This window comes from Gracilinanus agilis, chromosome 6, assembly GCF_016433145.1.
Source record: "Gracilinanus agilis isolate LMUSP501 chromosome 6, AgileGrace, whole genome shotgun sequence".
Taxonomy (NCBI): Eukaryota; Metazoa; Chordata; class Mammalia; order Didelphimorphia; family Didelphidae; genus Gracilinanus; species Gracilinanus agilis.
The window spans coordinates 165,468,537-165,489,992 of record NC_058135.1 but is presented as its reverse complement, the minus strand read 5'-3'; the positions used below and the strand labels follow the sequence as shown (position 1 = coordinate 165,489,992).

The following is a 21,456-nucleotide window of genomic DNA, read 5'->3' as shown; positions in this document are numbered from 1 at the left end:
GGATTCAAAACTATGAATGGATAGACTCACTGATGTTTTTCAATCACCTTGGAAGGAGGTCTCTAGTGCAGTGCCTCAAGGATCTGTGCTTGGGTCATTTTTTGTTTGTTTGTTAAACCCTTACCTTCCATATTAGAATCAACACTAAGTATCAGATCCAAGGCAGAAGAGAGGTAAGGGCTAGGAAATGGGGGTCAACTGACTTGCCTAATCACATACCTAATCACATAAGAATCTGAGACCACATTGGAACCCAGGATCTCCTGTCTCTAGCCCCGGCTTTCTATCCACTGAGCCATCTAGCTGCCCCCTCAACAGCTTTATTGATGCCTCAAACATATAAATGGCGGGCAGGGATACCAGAATGGTGCAACAGAATGAATCTGGGAAGATGAAATTCATTAAAGATAAATGTAGAAGGCAGCTGGGTGGCTCAGTGGATTGAGAGCCAGGCCTAAAGATGGGAAGTCTTAGGTTCAAATCTGGTTTCAGACACTTCCTATCTGTGTGACCCTGGGCAAGTCACTTAACCCCCATTGCCTAGCCCTTATTGCTCTTCTGCCTGGGAACCAATACATATTATTGATTCTAAGATGGAAGGTAAGGGTTTTTTAAAAAAAAGATAAATCGACTTCCCAAGTGCACAATGGGAGAAAGATGGCTAGACAATGTGAGAAAAAATTCTCAATTATCTAGCTCAAGTAGACTTACCCAAGTACTTACATTCTTTAGAGATTTAAGGTCCTTGAGAGTAGAGACCATGTTTTATCTTTGGGTTCCCCCTCCCCATGTACTCATACATTTATCCATCTACACATACCCACTACATATACATTTGATTGACATCTGAACAGTTTGATATTTTTTTTAGAATGGTGCCTCATCCACAGTAGGTTTGAGTATATTTTTGTTGCTAGTTAAAGAAGAAGCATGCATATAAATGCACGTGCCTGTGCACATACACAATTTACAACATGAAAAAAATATCTGAAAGCTTACAGTTTCACAGTTCAAGCAACGAGTTTCATTGGTCAGCGTTCCCTGAAAGATTTCATGTACCCAGGTGAGTTCTGGTTTGTTGTTTTCCACAGGTTCATTCATGTTGCCATTTTTTAACTTCCCATTTTGTTTTTCCTGCTTTTTTTCCTCCTGCAGGATGTCTGCAATAGTGTTTAGCAAATAATTTAAAAATTCATGGGCATCCTGCTGCATGTAGTTGTCAAAGAGATCTGAAAAAAAAAAGAAATTCACTATTTTGCTCTCCATTTTATAGGGAAAAAATTGCATAATTAAAATCAAGTACCATGTCTAAACTTTTATTTTAAAAGAAGGACAGGTATATTAGGATACTTCTCTGTGTTATGCAACTAAGCTTTAAGAATAATTCTTGGCCATTTCAATTTTACTTTCTAAGTCCTAAGCTTTCCAGGGAGCTGCATTTAAATAAAAAAGAAACCATCTCTAAGTTATAATTTAAGATTTTTGCTTTAAGTATGGATAGTTCTTTAAAGTTCTGTTTCCTGATAAAACAAAGTTTGAATATTATCCAAAACAAGTTCATAGATTAAGAGTTGAAAAGACCATTCACCCTTTCATTTTACAGGTGAGGAAACTAAGGCACGGAGATGAGGTGACTTATTCGGAGTCACAAATGTAAGTTAAATCTGGGGCTTCCTGACTCTATGTCCAGTAACCTATCCACTGTCCCACTGCTACAGGAAAGAAAAAGAGCTATCAACTTTCTGAATTTTCTGTTATGAATTATTCAGCCTCCAAGGAATCAAGGTCTCTTCTAAAGATTTCAGTGATCCAAAACTACAGGATATTGAAATCGGATAGAGAAAGAAATGAGAATATCTCTCTTGTGTTCTAGCTCCCTTCAACACAACTTAAATCTTCCTTTCTTCTTGGGCTCCCCACCTCATGCCCCTGTGCTCCCTCCAGTCAGTCCAGCCTCTACTTAGCTGTCAAAGTGATTATCCTAAAGTACAGGTCTGATCATGTCATCCCTCTCTTCAATAAGCTCCAGTGGCTCCTTTTCACCACCAGGATCAAATATAAAATCCCGTGTTTGGCTCTTAAAGCCCTTCATAACATGTTTCCCTTTCTAACTTACTTCCCTTTACATACTCTTCAGGCTAGTGATACTGGCTTCCTTGTGGTTCCTCAAACAAGACACCCCATCTCCTGACTCCAGGTGTTTTCACTGGCTGACTGTCCCCCATGCCTGGCATTCTCTCCCTTCTTATCTCCATCTCCTCACTTCCCTAGATTCTTTAAGTCTCAGCTAAAATCAGAGCTCTAAAGCTTTTCTGGTTTGTTTCCCTTTACATTACTCTGTTCATTATGGACATGGTTCTTTTCCTTCTGCTGACTTCATTTGGCTGACATCAGTTCCTCCAAGTCTTCCCAAGTTTCTCCAAATTCTTTATATTTGTCATTTTATGACATAGTTACCAAGCGTTTGGTAATTAAACTATAGTTACTATGTGCCATGTACCATGCTAATGCGGGTCAGGGAAGGGTGAGGGAGGAAATAGAGATAACTTTGGGGCAAGGGCAAAAGATTTAAGGGGTCACAGGGCTTGAAGAGCTGGGGGAGATGATTTGCAGAGAAGGCAAGAAAAGATCTTATACTATGGAACTAATGTTTGATTTCCAGATATCAAGTGAAATAACTGGAAAGTAAGATTGTACATATGAATTAGAACTAATCTACTTTAGAGAGGAACGTGTAACAAGCTCCTTAATTTGAGGACAGATTCCTATAACCAAAGCAAAGTTGCTCTACTCTGAATTTAAATAGTACACAGCACATACATCTGATGACGCGTATACACAACCAGCATCTCATTATAGGCATGTGTCCTCTTGTACTTAAGTGCATTCAACCTTGTTGCATGACAGCATCCCTCAATTAGAATTTATTAAACACCGCCTACATGTGGCAGGCATACTGCTGGGCTCTGAGGAAAGAAATCTCCATCTGGAAACAATCCAAGGAGCTTACATTTTATTAGGGGAGACAACGTGTCCAGATAAAAACATAGAGAATCAATACAGAATAGATAACCTACAAGGCAATTGGGAGGAATAAGGAAAGGCTTTGGGTAGGAGGCTGGGTTCTGAAGGAAGCCAAAGACTGTGAGTAAGAGCTGATGGGCATTTGGCATTTCAAGCATGGAGGACAGAAAACCAGTACAAAGACATGTAGATGGGAGGTGGAGATTAGGTCTATTAAGGTAGGGAAAAGGAGTAATCTATGATGAGGTTGGAAAGATGAACTGGGGCTGGGAAAGGCTTTAAAAGACAATCCTGAAGGTTTATATTTGATCTGAGAGGCAATACTCGACCACTAGTTTACTGAGTAGGGGAATAGTATAGTAAGATTGATACTTAAGGTAAATTACTTTTGGCAGCTCTTATGATAGGTGGAATGGTGTGAAGAGAAACTTAAGGGATGGAGACCAATTTAGATATGATTATCAGGAGTGTGCTAGTAAAATTTTAACAACTGACTCTCCAAAAATTTCCAAAGAGTTTTCAGTTTAATTTGCATTATTAATATTTTCTCCATCACTTTCTTAAGCCTAGTCAATCAAGAAAACAATAAATCAAGCTCTGATTTGTACCATCTGCTGAATTCCAAAGTGTAAATGCTTACGGTGAAAATTCTTAGATGCCAAACAGCCCCGATTCGTGGTGGACCAGATGAGATGGTTTTCTACCATCTATACAGAAATGTATGCATTTGTGGACATTTTGTTAAGTTCATTATAAAACATGAATTTTTAAAAATCTAGGCAAAAGATGATGGGGACCTGCATAAAAGTGTGTGAAGTAGAGAGGAGACAGGAATAAGAGACATCATGGAAGTGAAAGGCAAGAGCCTAGATGAGGAAGAATAAAGCATTAAGGATAATATCAAGATTATGAACCTGGGAGACTGGACAGAGGATAGTTATCTTAAAAAAAAAAAACAATAAGGAAAGGGGCAGCTAGGTGGCTCAGGGTTCAAATCTTACTGCTTCATGTAAGATTAGATCATCTAACAATGAGCTTTGGCTAAACTGGTTAATGCTAAAAGATAAGATATACCTGAGCACACATCAAACAACTTTAGCTATTCTATAAATAGTTTTTCATCCGATGTAGCTCTTCCCTTCCAAGAAAAAAATTAAATCAGAGTAAGAAACCAGAACAGCAGCAAGTCAACTGAACACAAAGCACAGTATATTAAATTGATATTCTTTAACTGAATGGGACAATCTAATTAAAAAGAACTAGTTTGTTTGTTTTTTTAAAGCACTACCTAGTATGAGATGATATTCATTTGCTATAAATACTTATGACAAGGGTACAGGATAGTATAATTTTGTCTAATTAATGGATCAAAATGTTTCTTTCAATTGAAGTTCTATTTAGAGGAATGCCTAGGGCAAATGTCTCTCTTACAATACCCTGGTTATGATCCTATAAGAAGAGGGCTCTATTTTGGGGGAGGTGGGCTTTTTTCGGTCCTCAAACAAAAATTACAAAATTTTTAGAGCAGAAAGGGCTCTTTACAGTCATGAAATCTAATCTATACCTGAAAAAGAATCTCCATGACAATTTCCTATCCACCACTTTGAGACCTCCAATAAGGGGAAATCCTCCACCTCCTAAAGCAGCCCACTACCCTCGGTGATTGTTCTGAGGGTCACAAGTTTGTTCTTTCCTTTCCTTTTCATTCCTCTCTAGGCTGTACTATGGACTTCCTGTTCCATGCCCCAGAACCCTGTTCATCCTGAAGCTCACTCAAACCCTGGAATCCTCACAATGGAAGTACCAATCTCTACCCCTAGGTCTGGCCTCTCCATCTAATCAGATGGCTTCTCCTTAGAGGGCATTTAGGCCAGCCAACATCTCATTACTCCCTATGCTGTACCCCTCATATCCTCTATAATGTATCTGTGCCACATACCTTTGTGTATATGCGCACTCGTGCGGGTGCGCGCGCACACACACACACACACACACACACACACAAAGTCTTTTCAGCTTCCTTTTATGGATGGTCCTCTCTCATTAGAATGTAAATTCCTTGAGGGCAGGAACTATCCTTATTTCTGCTTGTATTTGTATTCCCAGTGTGTTTAGCACTGTGTCTGGCTATAGTAAATGCCTAATAATTGCTTATTGACTGACCAAATTTCATCTAAGTCTAAATTTGCCTCATTGTACCTTCTACTCATCACTCCTGGTTCTTCCCACTCAGATCAAGCAGAACACATCTAATCCTTCTGGGAGGTTATTCTAAAAAATGGAAGGCCTATTTTTGTGACCGCTTTTCAGAAAAACTTTTTTAATGTAGAAAATAAGATATCAAGAAAACCAATGTTATTGAACTATTATTATACATATATTAAAAAAAATTCATAGAACCTCCTGCTAAAACAAAATTTCAAATTTTACCTTCATATTGGAGCCATTCCTCCATTAAAAACCTATTTTGAAGCCTCTTTGATATAAAAAGATGTACATCAATCCTCAAGGGCTATATCAGTGAAAGCACACTCTAAAAGAGTCCACCAAATTGCAAGAAGCTTATAAATACAAACCCAATAATGGACTTTGTTTTTGGATAGAGAGAGCCATCACTAGGTGGGTCACAAGTTTATGATCTTTTTTTTTTTTGGACACAGCTCTTGGGGGAAAACCTAATAAGTAGATTTTTAAAAATCTAATAAGAATTACATTCTCCACTTGTAGAGAGAATGCCACCAATAACAAAATGGCAGACTCTTGAAATAAACCTTATGATTGAAGTAATTTGATCCACTAAGTCCTATCATTAATTTTTTTCTCGTTTTATAGGAAAGCAGACAAGACTAGTCATGCTTTAAACAAGGCATTGCTTTACACTCACCATTCTCCTTTCTTAACCTTGAAATGAACTTCTTTGGTGGAATAACGCCAACTTTTTTCTTCTGAGTAGCAATGCTGTGAAAAAGGTCTGCTAGGCAAGTCAACAGATTTTCCTTCTTTTTTTGCTGGGCCTTATACGCCAATACATTTTCTCGAAACGGCCGACAGAAATACAATGCCTGCAGCACGGAGTTACAGTAGCATGTGTTCCCAAACTGCCAAAGGAAAAACAGATTATCATGAATCATTTCCCAAAGAGATCTGATTTCTAGAAGCCCTTTATCTCTGGAGACCTTAATATTCAATGCTCATCCAGGCATGAGAATCTACGTCAGCCTACTTGTACTAGAAATGTAGTAAAATCCTTGAATTGTAAAGATCAGTATGATCAATTTAAAAAGATGAAAAACACAAACATCCTCAATGATAGTCTTTGAACCTTTCCTCTGAGTACAACAGACCACATGCAAAAATCTTCAGAGTAAAATAAGTCTTATTCCCTGATGGAGAAACTGGTTGGGTCTTGTTGGCTAGGATGATGAGACAAATCTAAGAGATGAAATCTGATAAGGACAAATGTTTAAATCCTATATTTATGTTTAGGAAGGAAAGACTCTTTTCATGGAAAAAAAGACTTAAGGATTTGGGCTAACTGCCAACTCAATATGAGTTTGAAATGATGGACTAAAAATGGCAATTCTATCTTTGGCTGCATAAATAGCAGGACAATCTCTAGTATGGCCAGACCATATCTAAAGAAAAATTACCAACAGGTGCATAGTAGAAAGAAGGGCAATCAGGATGATGAGTTTGAAACCATATCAGATAAGGACTCATTGAAGAAACCAGAGCTGTTTAGCCTGGAGAAGATAAGACTTAGAAGTGGGGAGGAGAGGGGACATGATAGCTGTCTTCAAATACTTCAAAGCTGCCATCTGGAAGAGGTATTAGACAATCTCTAGAATTGCAGAGGGTGAGGCTAAGATCAATGAGTAGGGATTACAAAGGAGGTAGAGTTCAGCTGCTGATAAGGAAAAAATGTCTAAGCTTCACAGCTGTCCAAAAAGTTCTCCCTCAAAGGAGTCATTTCAGCAGAAGCTGAATGCCACCCACTTGTGAGGGCAGAGATTCTTGGAAACACAGGAAGATCCAGACAACTTTGAGCTTTCTTGACCCCTAGCCACCAAGATAATAAAAGGATACATGAAGACAAAATATAGACCACAAAAAAGGAGAAAAAGTATTAGAACAAATGCTTTTTTAGCCTTTATCTTTACAAATGTACTAGTAATTGGAAGGGTAGCGACAATCTGGCTTTGGTATAATGTCACAAGTGGGGAAAAAACATCATGGTAGATATTATTAAGCCTAGAAAGACCATTCAAATGTTCTCGTCTCATTGTGGAAGGCTGGTAGTTCTCTGCTTGCTAAATTTGAGTTCATTGCAGGTCAAATGGCCTTTATGGTTCACAAAGAACTTTATTTGTATTTTCTCATTTGATCTTCACAAGAACCCTGTGAAATAAATAGTATAACTATTCAGTTTGTTTTGGGGTTTTTTGGTATGAGAAATGGCCAGTGAGGAAAATTCCTCTGCCTTTGAAAGTCAACACTGGCTCTACATTTCATAATATTAAGAGGTTGGCTGGAAAATCAAGAAATGAAGTGACTTGCCCAGGATCACACAGCCATCAGTGGACTGAAACCAACATCTCCCTGAAAGCAGGTTTTCTATCTACAATGCCATACTACTTCTCAGTGAAACTAGTATATCCCCAGCTTTCACAGACTCTAAATCCAGGATCCTCTTCTCTTTGAAACAGTAAATGAATCTCTCATCAGAACGACAGACCCTAATTGTTCCTTTAGTTTGTGGCTTGTTTTTAGCCCAAGAAGAAGACAGATATTCCCTCTGATTTATTAATAATATCCTACTCCAACCCATGAACACTTCAAGTCCTATAACCTTCCCCTGCTTCTTACCAGCTTCTTAATGTTACACACCAATGATAAGGTCCTGAGGTGAGAGCCTTACACTATTTCACTGAAACTTGGCCCTTAGTCAACAGACAGTGCCTGGGAGAAGGCTTCGACGGGGAAAGCTTCTGGGTTATATTTTCCTTTTCTGAATTTGAATGGTCTTGCCAGGTTTAATAGTGTATATACACAAAAAAAGAGATGGAAGAAAAGGGGAAGGGGCAAGGAAGGAGGCAGAAAGAAGAGAAGGGAGAATAGAGATAGCTCAGTGAATAGAAAGCCAGACCTAGAAACAGGAGACCCTCGATTCAAATCTCGCCCCATGCTCTTCCTAGCAAGTCATTTAACCCCATTTGCCTAGTCCTTACTACCCTTCTGTCTTGGAACTGATACTAATATGGATTCTAAGACAGAAGCTAAGGGTTTTTCTTTTTTAAAAGAGAGGAGAAAGGGTGCGGGTAAAGGTGAGGGAGAGAGAGAACAATTTCTTTTAAGAAATTAGATGGAGCTGTGACATATCACATTTGTTGCGAATGTGAAAAAACTAACAAGTCTGGGGAGAAAGAAAATAAACATCAGTTTCTCTTTCTCCTTCCATTTAATTGCCTCCATTTTTATTCCTCCCCACATACCATGAATACATTTCTCTTTGTAAAGGCAAAACTCCCACTACTTCAGTAATGGCCCGTACAGACAGGGGTCCAAGACATTCTATTTTAATAAATGTTCTCATTTCACTCACAGCCCTCCCTTATATGCTTCTGTTCCGACCCAAAGACATCACTTCAGGTTCCATAACCTTCCTTCTCTCCTTGCTAGCCTCTCACTCTCCCTTTATAAGGAAGGTTCAAGAGGGAAGCCACACACCCAGGGGGAAAGGGCTGCATTCAGAGGGCAACTTCCTTTGGAAATCATGCTTTAGCCTATGGCTACATCATCAGAGTGTGCTACCAGAGCAGCTGTACAAGACAGCCTGGTATTTCTGAGAGTGTGTTTCTGCTCTATTAAGCCCTCTACCCAGAGAGGCAGATCAGGAAGGGAAAGTGTAAGGGAGATGGGTTGTATTACTTGATTACTTGGCCATAGCCAGCTGGTCAGGAAACCAGAGCCTGGTAGATCTTGTTATGCACCGGGTTTTGCTCTGGGGAAATTCAAAGGGGCTAAAACAGAAATGAAATGGGACCAGAAGTTTGCATAGAATGGCTCCTCCTGTCTACTTCACCAGAAGCTGGAATGCATTCCATGTTCTTTCCCTTTGGGTTAAGAAACCCCCTGACCTCTGAAGACTCAGTTCAAATGTCACTTTCTCCCTGAAGTCTGATCTAATTATTGCCTTATCTCCCTTGAGATGGAAATGATATTTCTTTTTCTGTCCTTTGCATAATAACTCGGTTGTATTTGTTTTACAGAATTATCTTTTTTTATCTGATATTATATTTATTCCTCTATGTGTCCTTGCCCTCAATAATCTTACAAACTAGAAAGAGACGTATGTTTTATTTAATCTTTCTCTTAATGTATATAAAATATAGTACTTAATAAATATTTGTGGGATTTAAATTTAATCATGCAATGAATTTAGCATTAACCTAAGATTTTTCTCCATATGGTTTAGGAAAAAGGTAAGTTTGACTGCATAGATTTACCTGGAGTGGCCATCAAAATAAATTAAAATTCATTGTTGAATAGTATAATTTATCCTTAGCTACTAAAAGATACATAGGTAAGGGAGATCCTATAAAGAAGGCTCCACAAAAAAAGGAGGAACTAGCACAGGTAAAATAGCTAATGTATATTTTAAGGCAGCTTTAAACCTCCAATTTGCCACTTTCTAATCAGTAGAATGGAATTATTGAAAATCAAGCAATGGGGGACAGCTGGGTAGCTCAATGGTTTGAAAGCAAGGCCTAGAGACAGGGGTCCTTGGTTCAGATCTAGCCTTAGATACTTCCTAGCTATGCGGGCAAGTGAAGACACTCCTTAGAGTGTGAGCAAGTCACTTAACTCTCATTGCCTATCCCTTACTGCTTTTCTGTCTTGGAACGAATAGACACAAGTATTGATTCTAAGGCAGAGGGTAAGGGTTGTAAAAAAAAGAAAATCAAGCAATGAAAACAAGGCCATTGGGGGTTCCATATGGGAAAAGAGACTAGGCTACTTAATTTAATGAAAATAATACTCACATTGACCAATCCGAAGTAGTGTTCATTGATTGGAAACTGCTCTGGACCAATGTCTTTTTCCAGAGCAGAGGCATTGGTGCCCTGGAGAAAGAAAAATAATATGTTTAGTTTAATATAAAATAGACAAGATGAGAAAACAAAACTTGAAAAAGTCAGTCCCAAAAGAAACATTTTCTTTGGTCAGATATTAATGTAAGTTACTATAGAATGTAGTGTATAGAAAAAGAGGTCACCCAAATGAATTACAGGTAATGGGGCTTGGTTGGACCACAAGAGATAGCAAGAATGGGCAGGCACATTATTGTCTTCATATGACTGTCTCTCATGCTGGATGCTAAGGGGTCAAAAATGGGAAGGAATTCAAATTAAGAACATCCCTTACATCCAGCTGCCCTACTTTAATCTTGGCAATATGCTTCTCTTTTCCTCAATCTTTTCTTCTCATCTTCCATTATGTTCTTTTTTTTTAATTAAGTTTATTTAATTAGAGAATTTTCCCATGGCTACATGATTCATGTTCTTTCCCTCCCCTCCTCCCACCCCCCACATCTTCCATTATGCTCTAAGACAGGTGTTGGCAACATATGGCTCTTTCTGCAGGAGCCATAAAGTCAATTTTTTTTTCAGGTGCTGTCACAGGAGTGCACACTGTTACAGGAGCGCGCACTGTGAGCACTGTATGGCTCTCACGAAATTACATTTTAAAAAATGTGGCATTTATGGCCCTCATGGCCAAAAAGGTTGCCGACCCCTGCTCTAAGAGAACTCTAGGAAAGAGGAGGTATGAAACAATAAAATGGAAAAATCATGACCAAAAAATTCTTAAGGAATAAAATGTTGGTTTCATATGAGAGTGAAAGTCTATCATCCAGAATGGAATATGGACTACACCACCAACTTAAAACTTTCATCAAAATAAAGGAAAGTTTTAATAGTTAAGAGAACAAGTTTACTTATCTCATTTGATCCTCACAACAGCTCTGAGAGGTAAGGCTATTATCATCCCCATTTTACAGTGGAGAAAACTGAAGCAGACAAAGGTTAAGTGACTTGCCCAGGGTCACATAGCTAATGAATTTCTAAGACTGGTTTTGAGTTCTAGTATGACTAAGTCCAGGTCCAGCATTCTAGCCATTGTGCTACCTAGCTTGATCAAACAGGGTAATATTTGTAAAAGCACAGAACACAGTTTCTGGCACATAGCAGGCACTTAATAAATGTTTATTCCCTTCCCTTCCCCCATGTAGAATCTAGGCACTCCCAATGGCAACTAGTTGATGAGCCAACTAAAATAGTCCTACGCTTTGGCATAAAAAACAACTATTCTCCTCCCTGACCTTGGTAAAGCTTCTTCAACAATGAACCTATTGGCAACAAGAAGAAGTGAGCCAAAGTTTATGCAACAATGTGAACATAACAAGGTCAGGATGACTCCAAATTAAGTACAGGACCAAGTTCTCTTTGCATGCAACTGACCAGTAAAAAAGAAAGACTCTGCCATTCAGCCAAGGATGTCCATACCTTGAGACCTCATTCTATGGACAGCCTGCCTGCCTTCTTACTTTGGTACCATAAAAGGCTCGGCTCTCTCAAGCTTACGGAGACCTATAATATTGGTATTTTTTTAAGGCAAGAATTGAATCTTGTAAAGAATTGTTCCTGAAAGAAAACAACACAATGCGATGGAACTTTACACAGATCTGTAAGAGGATATAGAATAAAAGCCTTTTTTTTTTTTGGTTTATCATTCATTAATGTTATTTGTTTCTACCTCACTGACTATTAAAATACTTTTTAGGAGATTATACTTATTCGGTAAACTTCTTTGTTTTGGTTATTGGATGTTAAGTTACTATAAAAATTTATTTAATCTCATTTGAGCTTGTCTCTTGCTGCACACAATTAGCATTTCCTGTCAACAGAGGGAAATAGCTTCTAAAGAGCTGAATGAATGGGGTGAAAATAGGCACAACTATGACTGGAGACTTGGAAAAGTTTAAATGCAAAACCAATCCCCAATAAAACAAATAATTCAAAGGGATAGAATTTTCTAGCCACATCTAAATTGTCTTTTCCTCCCCACTCAATTTGTATATTCTATCTGCTGTTCCAGTAATCTAATTTCTTTACCTGTCACTTAGGAATGCAGTAAAGTACAATGCTGCTTAAATCTATTGTCTCTAGTAACGCATGAATCTATACATTACTGGTTTCTCCTTCTAAGACACATCCCTGTAATACATCAAAAGAAATTCATGTCCCTAGAACAGGTATTCTTAACCTTTTTGTGTGTCTTGGATATCACTGGCAGTCTGGTGATAACTATACACCCCTTCTCAGAATGTTTTTAAATGCACTAAATAAAGGTTTACAAAAGAAAACCAGTTATTATATTGAAATAAATTTATCAACGCATATATTTAAAAAAAAAACAAGTGCTTTGATCTCAGGTTAAGAATCTCCGACTTAAGAGACTAAAATGAGTGTTCACTTACCATGATTTCAATCTTATAAATCCATTTCAACTTGATTGGATAGAGAGAAGGTCTTGGAGTCAGGGAGCCCTAGGTTCAAATCTTGCCTTCTGATAGAACTATGACATCTCAATAAATCACTTCACATCCCAAGCAACTCTCTAAGCCTCTAAATTGCTGGTCATTTGCTTTGATAAGCATCAGTATCAGCATAAAACCAAGGTCAAAAAACAAAAACAAAAACCTCAATTCAAATTTTAAAAAATATATATCTAGCACCTACCATTGCTATGTTCAAGGCCTCTGGGATTTTACAGATTCAAAAACAAACTCATGTGTCTCCAGACAAAAACAACGGGATCCCCTCACCAACCTCCCCTGCCAACTCACACTTCTCTGCCTGTATGAATCTTGAGCTTCCTTCATGGGTTCAACTATTAAACTCCTCCTATAAGAAGATTTTCCTAATGGTCCCAGTTATTACTGCCCTCCCCTTTCAGAAATTATTTTATATTTACTTTGTATATACTTTGTAGTTGCTTATCTGAGTACATGTTGTATTCCCCTGGTAGAATGTAAGCTTCTTGAGGTTAGGGACTGGCATCCCCAGAGCTCTGCATAAAATAGAAATTTAATAAATGTTGGCTGAATAAGATAATGATCCAGATATGGGTTCCACTTTGACATTCTGTGATTCTGAATCTCATTTTTTTTGTTTTTTTTGTTTTTTTTTTTTGCAGGATACACGTTTAACATAAAACTGTAGAACTTAGATCTCACAAAACATTTCTCCCTGAAACAGAAATGTCCTCAACTCCAGAAATGTCCAAAAAACCCCACCATAAAAAAATAAATCTTCCTAAAATCAGTTACTCTCTTGTTCAATCACCTAAGAAGTATGTTATTTGAAAATCCCTGCTCCTAATGAAAAAATGAGCTACGTGTGTTCTTTTTTTAAAAATGTGTATATAAAATCATGTCTTATTTCTATTTATCAGTTCTCTTTCTGGAAGTGGACATACACGAGTCATTCTTCAAACAATATTTCTGTGGCCATATATAATGTTCTCTTGATTCTGTTCATTTCACTCTTCCTAACTTCATGTTGGTTTTTCCACATTTTTCCAAAATTAACCTGCTCATCATTTCTTACAGCCCAGTAATATTCTGTCACAATCATATGCCACAACTTGTTTAGCCATTCCTCAATTGATGGGTATGGTTCTTCCTGAAAAGAATGAACCTGAGCTAAGCCTCCAATGGCAGCAGTTGTAGTTGAGGTAAATACCCAAGTTGAGCTCATACCCAAGAATCAGGGTAATAAAATAGATTAACAGTGAAAAGGGCTATAATTTTCATCCTTCAGTTCCTAGATTTGTAATTCCATTGACACTACAGGAAAGTTCCTAGGACTTGGGTACAAACCCTACCTTTGCTATTTGTTACCTGGGTAACATTAAACAAGTTATTTATCTTCCCTGGGATTCAGTTTTCTCATTCAAAAAATGAAAATATTAGATAACTTCTAAAACCCCATGGAAGCCTGAAATTTTGAATAAGCTGTCCTTCCTGTCTCTTGTCTGCTCTTACTGGCCCATCCTCTTCCAAAGGAAAAAAAAAAATTATACTAAGAGTTGTTACTTTCAAAATAGCCTCAGAGGACCAGCCTCCATTCATCTTTGAGATAAGCATATTTCTTAAGAAGCATTTCCTTATACTAAGCTGAAATCCAGTTTCCAGTAATTATCCAATTAGTCCTGTGTTCTGGGACCACTAAGAATATTATCTAAACCCTCTTCCATGGAACAATTCCACAAATATTTGAAGAGCAAATCATGATGCTCCTCAGTCTTCTCCTCTCCAGACTAAACATCCTCAGTTCTTTCCAACTGACATATATTCAGCATTATTTCTAATCTTGTCATAATCCAGGAGGTCTAACAACAACAACGGCTTAATATTTATATAGCTCCTAAGTATGTGCCAAACACTGTGCTAAGCATGTTATAAATATCATCTCATTTGATCTTCATAATTCATTGGGTTAGGTTGAAAAATGATTCATAAAAAATGGGCTTAGCAGGCTAAACAGTATGCTGAAGTCAAGAAGAGTAAGATTCTTTAGATAAATATCAAGATCTACCCTTGGGTTCAGAAAACCAATTTATGTAACATATAAATTGGAAGAAATGCAGACAGGAAATCATCCCTGTGTGGGTCAATGATGCTCTGAAAATGTGGTACCCAGAATTAGACCAGATGTCTTAGATGTGATTTTTTTTTAATTTTTTTAAACCCTTAACTTCTGTGTATTGGCTTATAGGTGGAAGATTGGTAAGGGTAGGCAATGGGGGTCAAGTGACTTGCCCAGGGTCACACAGCTGGGAAGTGGCTGAGGCCGGGTTTGAACCTAGGACCTCCTGTCTCTAGGCCTGGCTCTCAATCCACTGAGCTACCCAGCTGCCCCCTGTGATTTTTAACAGGGTAGAATTTCATCAAACTATTATCTCTCTTGGTCTGGACATTAAACACATGTTATTACATTGTAAGACCACAGTAACTTTTATGGCAGGTAGGTGGCACAGTGGAGAGATTCTAGCTGAACCTGGAATGAGGAACATACTCCCCTTCTATGGTTGTTTTGAGAATTAAACAAGGTAACATTTGTAAAATGCTTAGCACAATGACTGCCACAAAGCAGGAATTTAATAAACATTTTTTTCCTTCCTTCTGCCCTTCCTAATGGTTGCAGCATCTTACTGCTGATTTATATTATGCTATTTGTTGTTGTTCAGTCCTATCTGATTCTTTATGAACCTAACTGGGATAACTGGCAAAGGAAACTGGAATGGTTTGCCCTTTCCTTCTCCTGTTAATTTTACAGAGGAGGAAACTGAGGTAAACAAGGTTAAACAACTTGCCCAAGGACATCCAGCTAAAAAGTATCTGAGTTCACTGTGGAACAATCGAACATAACGGACTTCTCTACCAACAGCAATGCAAGAATCCAGAGCAAGGCTGAGGGACTTATGAGAAAGAAAACTAGCCACATTCAGAGGAAGAACTGTGGGAACAGAAACACAGAAGAAAAACAACTGTTTGATCACATGGGCTGATGGGGATATTATTGGGGATGTAGACACTAAATGATAACTCCAGTCTAACTATCAATAATATGGAATTAGGTCTTGATCAATGATACATGTAAAAGCCAGTGGAATTATGCATCAGCTAAGGGGGGTTAGGGGAGTTTTGGGGAGAGGGAAAGACCATGAAATATGTAACTATGGGAAAATATTCAAAATTAAAACTAAAAAATAAATAAATAAATAAATAAATAAAGATAAAAAGTATCAGACTCCAGGCTGAAAGCTCTATCCACTGTACCACCTAACTGCCAATACTATGCTTACAGACTGGTAAACCTGCCAGGTTTCCCTCATGTATATAGAGGGAAACTTATCAACTAGGCCATCTTCTCCATGCTCAAATTATATCAAGATTACAACCTTTTTTCTTTCTCCCTCTGACCCTAAAAATAGCTACTCTTGTCTGTCCATTTTCAAAGAAGACCAAAGACATCATGGGGTAATGTCTTGACTCAGTAAGGACTATCCAACTCTCTCTTTTATCCAGCTTTGACTCTCATTTCCTACCTCCTTTAGAATCTTGCTCTGAGTCATATCAAATTTCTCATACATTTTAAATCTCACTCTCCACTGGTTCCTTCCCCTTTGCCTACAAAAGCATTCAAGTTTCAACAATCTTAAAACAATCTTTCTTTGTCCATCTAGCCCACTCAACCACACTACCATCTCCTTCATCTCCTTCGTCTTCACGATTAAATTATTTGGGAGAAAAGACTTACCTAAGCCCAGTACTCCTATTTGCTCCCTACTTATTCTCCTCTTCACTTTCCACCTAGCTTCCATTCCTATAATTCTATAGAAATTTCTCTAATTCACTAATGACCTCCCAATAGCCAAAGGCCATTCTCCTTTTCAGTCTTCCTCTGACTTTTCTGTAGCTTATGACCCTATTAACTACCCCCACCCTCCTATTGGATACTCTTCCCCTTCCTCAGACTCAGAAACACTACTCTACTAGTTCTTCCTCTTAGCTCAATCTCTTAACAAATAATGACTGACTTCTATATCCTAGTGGAGAAACTCAACGCATAACTAGTGCAATGCATGACTGCTTTATGGTTCAACAGAGAAAATCAAGGATCTAAAGATAGAGAAAATTCTGAGCTTCATATTTCTGCCAGTAAAAGTATGGCAATCTTTCAAAAAATATTCTGAACAGCAATGAGCCCCAGAGGGGAGTTGATAATGTTAGCTCTTACAGAATGAATCTAAAAACAGTGTGAGTAAGCTACAATGCAACTAGGAAGTCTAAATGGATGAGATAAATGGAAAAGGGAAATAAAGAATATTATGATACAATTTGTAATACAAAACCAAACTAAAGAATACTAGTAAGTTTTCTTCTTTGCAACAAACAAAAACTCAATTGAGACAGAAGAATGCTACTGTACAGGATGGGAAAGACAAGAAGAATAGTGGATCATGAGCATATAACTCAAGAAGGTCATATAAAAACATAGGACAAACTATTGAAAAGAATTGGAAGGGCCTATTGGAACCAAGTGCAAATCCACATGGCCTGGAAAGGCAAAGTGATTTGTCCACAGTTACCCAGAGAAGTTAACAGGAGAATTAGAAACCTTATATCCTGACTCCCAGGCCATCTCCTTTCCAGGGTACCATGCTGCTTCTCCCTAGTATGAGCAGGAAAGCAACAACAACAAAGAAAATCAAGGAACAGTGAGCAATGGGTTAAAAAATGAGGTATACTAAGAAGTAATTTGTTACTGGGACAATGCATGAATCTGAGTGAAAGCAAATGAGGAAGTGAATATCGCTAGGGGATTGCATTAATTTCTACTTATGTTCACAAGAAGAAAAGAGAAAATCGAAGATGACCCATTAAACACACATTTTTAAAGCATTTATAATAACTGTTAATTAATTAGACTTCATGGCAACTTTATGGATGTCAGTTCAACATAAGAACAAGTTGAGACAGAGGGAAGTGAATTGCCCAAGATTACACAGATAATTGGTGTCAGTGAATCAGAATACAGCGACTGTAGGGTGGAAGCTCAATCCTACAGTCCCTCCCTTTGAGGTTTTCCTGAGAATTCCCTAGGGATTATAGAGATAGAAGAGATCATATGAAGTCTAATAATCTGCTCTCTGACCCAGGGACCCAGGGACTCCAAAACCTTTTAGAAGGGAAACATATACATCTTTTTCTCAAAAATTTCCAAAGAATACTACAACTTTACTTAAGGAAATATAAAACAAAACTAAAGATAGCACTAGAACTAATGACAAATCAAAGTTTTCAAGTTGGAGATGACTCAAATCTTTACTATATCTGTGTTTACACTTGGAAAATTGGAAAAAGAAGAAAGCAGAAAGCTAACTCAGTCTAAAATAAAAGCATTCTCCATGGAGAGCCACAATAAAAATTCTAAAAGGTCAGAGGAGTAAGAGCTCCCTGTAAGAGAGGCTTCATGAAGGTGGGGACCTGGAGCTGGGGCCATGAAGGATAGACAGCTCAGAATCATAGATTTAGAGCTGGAAGGGACGTTAAAGCTCATTTAGTTAAGAAAATCTGTTCTGTGTTAATCCCATTACAATGCATAAACTGATATATAGAAAAGAGAAGCAGCTTGTCTAACAGCATCCAGGAAATGTCAGAATTAAAATTCAAACCCCCATTCTCTGATTCCTATATGTGGGAAAGTACCTAAACAAATATCTAAGCATTGGATTGAAGGAACAATGAGAATGGACAGCACAGAACACAGGAAGCACTCCAGGGTTACTGGAACTAAATATTGGAATAGCTGTTTTATTATATAGGAGGCAAGGGGGTCTTGATTATCAGGCTAAGAATGTCCATGACTTCTTGATTTGCCCTTGCACAACTAGGGGTAAGAGATTAGGCTCACCCTCAAATAATTAGTACAGGGTTAATATGAGCTTGGGGGTCATTAAAAGAATCCAAGAATAAGGGGGTTATTCACCTACTATGCTCTACCTTAGTCAAGCCCTATCTGAAACATTGTGCTTAGGTGTGGATGCCAGATTTTATTAAGAACTTTGCTAAAAGACCTTTGAGATTATGTTACATAAGAATCAGTTAAAGCATAGAATGTTTCTCTATAATTTGACTCAGCTATGTCTTCTCCATCTACTCATTTAACCTCTATCCTAGCTGAGGCACTCATCACCTTTTCACCAAACCAGGAAAAAAAAAATTGTGCACAGAACTATAAATCTCTAAAGTTTGCTTTTCCTCTTAACTATAAAAGAAATCCAACATTAACATTCAAAGTTGTCTGGCTTATCTTTATTTCCTTCTGGCCTTCATTCTGTTCTCTTCTGTTGGTGGTGATGGTGTTTTTTAGAAAATGCTTCAATTACCTTTTTTCTTTTATTTCTTTTCCTTTGGCAAACCAGGTGCTAGATCCACTCTCTCTCCCCCTCAAGTTAAAAATGGAGGAAGAGAAATCCTTATGACAATGCACAGTCAAGCAAAACTAATCCTCACATTGACCATGTCCAAAAAAAAAATGTCTCATTCTGCACCTGAGTCTTTTGCCTCTCTGTCAGGGGATTGGCAGCATGTTTCATCATTAATACTCTGGAATTGTGGGCAATCATCACATTAACCATAGTTCATATGGCTTTCAAAAAGCATTTTAATCTGTATTGTAGTGACTGTAAAAATTGTTCTGGTTCTGCTCCTATCACTCTGCATTGGTTCATACAAGTTTTCCCTAGTTTCTCTAAATTATCCCTTTCCTGACCTCTAAGGATGTAATATTTCATTATGGTCATATACCATAATTTGTTCAGCCATTCTCCAGTTGATGGGTACCTATTTTGCATCCCATTTTTTGCTTCTACAAAAAGAGCTGCTATAATATTCTTGTACATATGATTCCTTTTCCTCTTTAACCTCTTCAGGGTATGGAGGAGGAATATGCACAGGTTAGTGACTACCAGCATAGTTACAAACTGTGACAGCCTCCTAATGGGAATCTTTCCTCAAGTCTCTCCCCACTCCAATTCATCTTCCTCATAGTCACCAGTGATTTTTCAAAAACACAAATCTGGTCTACACAAACCCTAGTGCCTCAACAGGCGAACCTTTAGAGATTGAGTATCCAGAGGGTAAGTTCAAGCAGTCAGTGATTTCCCTCCCCCTTTACCAGAGAGAGTAGAGAGAGAAAGTGCTTGCTTATAGCTGCTAGGCTGATGGGTGGGGCATGCAAAAAATGTCCTAAGGCTCTGAGCAAAAGGGAAAGGGAGCAGCTCCCAAGTGTGGCTTGCATGGGTGCCAGGTCTTTGACAGACAACACTGCCAGTGGCTTCTTAGTACCTCAAGAATCTACAAATATAAAGTAAATATGATAAATAAATATATAAATATATTAAAATATTAATATAAATATAAGTAAATAAATAAAATATAAAGTCCTCTGCTTGGAATTTAAAGCTCCAATGTGACCCCTTCTCTTCCTATTCTTCTTACACATTATTCCTCTACACAGCTTTATGATTTTGCTCTTCCTCCTCTCACCTATCTACCTACCTTTGTCTAGAAGATTCTCCCTACTTATCTTTACCTCTTGAAATCCTTGATTTAGTTCAAGACTCCCCTCGAATAACACCCTGTAGAGAAGAGTTTTCCCAGTACCCTCAGCTGTTAGTTCCTTCCCCTCTAAAGTAATCTTCCACATAATCACTGTGTATCTTGTATATGCTTTTTAATGTAGATGCTGGCTACCTTATTAGCATGTAAGTTGTGGGGGGGGGGGGGGAGCTATTTTGCTCTTTGCCCCCAGTCCATGATAGAGAATAAAGTCTTAAAGGGACTTGAAAACTATACTTCAAATATTTGAAGAATTGGTACCACAGAAAAGGAACTGAACTTATTCTGCTTAGCCTTAAAGAACAGAACTAATTTTATGGAGAGAAGGTGCAAAGAGGAAGATATAGGCTTGTTTATAAGAAAAACATCCTGACACTTAAGAGGTATTCACAAGCAGAATGGATTGCCATAGGAGATAGTGGGTTCCTCTTTCTTGGATAGTCTTCAAACAAGGGTTGGATGACCCATTTTTTGAAGTAATACAGGTTTCAAAACCTCACAGAGAAACTGATTACCCAACACTATATGAAGGGAGAAGTAGGAGGCAGAACTTGGAAAGAGCCCTTTTTCCTTATTCCTTCAAGAGAAGACATAAGTAATCCCAAACCCTCTGGGGAAGAAGGGCTGGGAAGGAACCAAAGAACAGATTTTGGGAAAACAGACATGTTGGGGGGCCAGCTGTCTTTCCAAAGCCTATCCTACTTCTCTCCAGGGTCCTCTCCAGTAGGAACTGGAACCACTTGTGTCTTCTCTCCAAGCTGGAAGAAAAAAAAGACTCTTCTCCAACTCTCCTGCCAGCTCTACCCCTTGTACAGATATACTACATTGAGTCATCTTTCAGTCCACCAAGGCAGTCTTCAACAGTAGTTCAAAAAACCCAGGCCGTATCTCCTACTTTCCTCCAAATAGGAATCAAAGTGCAAAGTGACCTCTTCCAACCAAATTTTAAAGACATATTTTACACACACACACACACACACATATAAAACCTACATAGACAACACATACCTTCCATGGAAAATGTTTGCCAAGAAATTCTGGGTTTACATATATGGATAGGATTAGGCAGCCTGATGTCCCCTCTAACTCTAATATCCCATGAAGGTGAATAGATGAGCTTGGCAGCCCAACAGCTAAGTAAGACATCACCCCAGGAGAAAAGGAAATGAAGCTCCCAGTAA

The 21,456-nt window shown here is 38.2% G+C and overlaps 1 protein-coding gene across 1 annotated transcript in view; it reads right to left on the bottom strand.

Moving 5' to 3' along the window:
- Positions 1-19,293, bottom strand: part of USP46 (ubiquitin specific peptidase 46) — a 46,595-nt gene extending 27,302 nt beyond the window's left edge. The window contains exons 1-4 of the mRNA XM_044681732.1: positions 19,207-19,293; positions 10,068-10,148; positions 5,909-6,122; positions 1,000-1,229 (exon numbers count right to left, since the gene is read on the bottom strand). Of these exons, the coding sequence (XP_044537667.1) occupies positions 1,000-1,229; positions 5,909-6,122; positions 10,068-10,148; positions 19,207-19,293 (612 nt within the window). The remainder of the gene's footprint in view (positions 1-999; positions 1,230-5,908; positions 6,123-10,067; positions 10,149-19,206) is intronic.
- Positions 19,294-21,456: the final 2,163 nt, after the last annotated feature.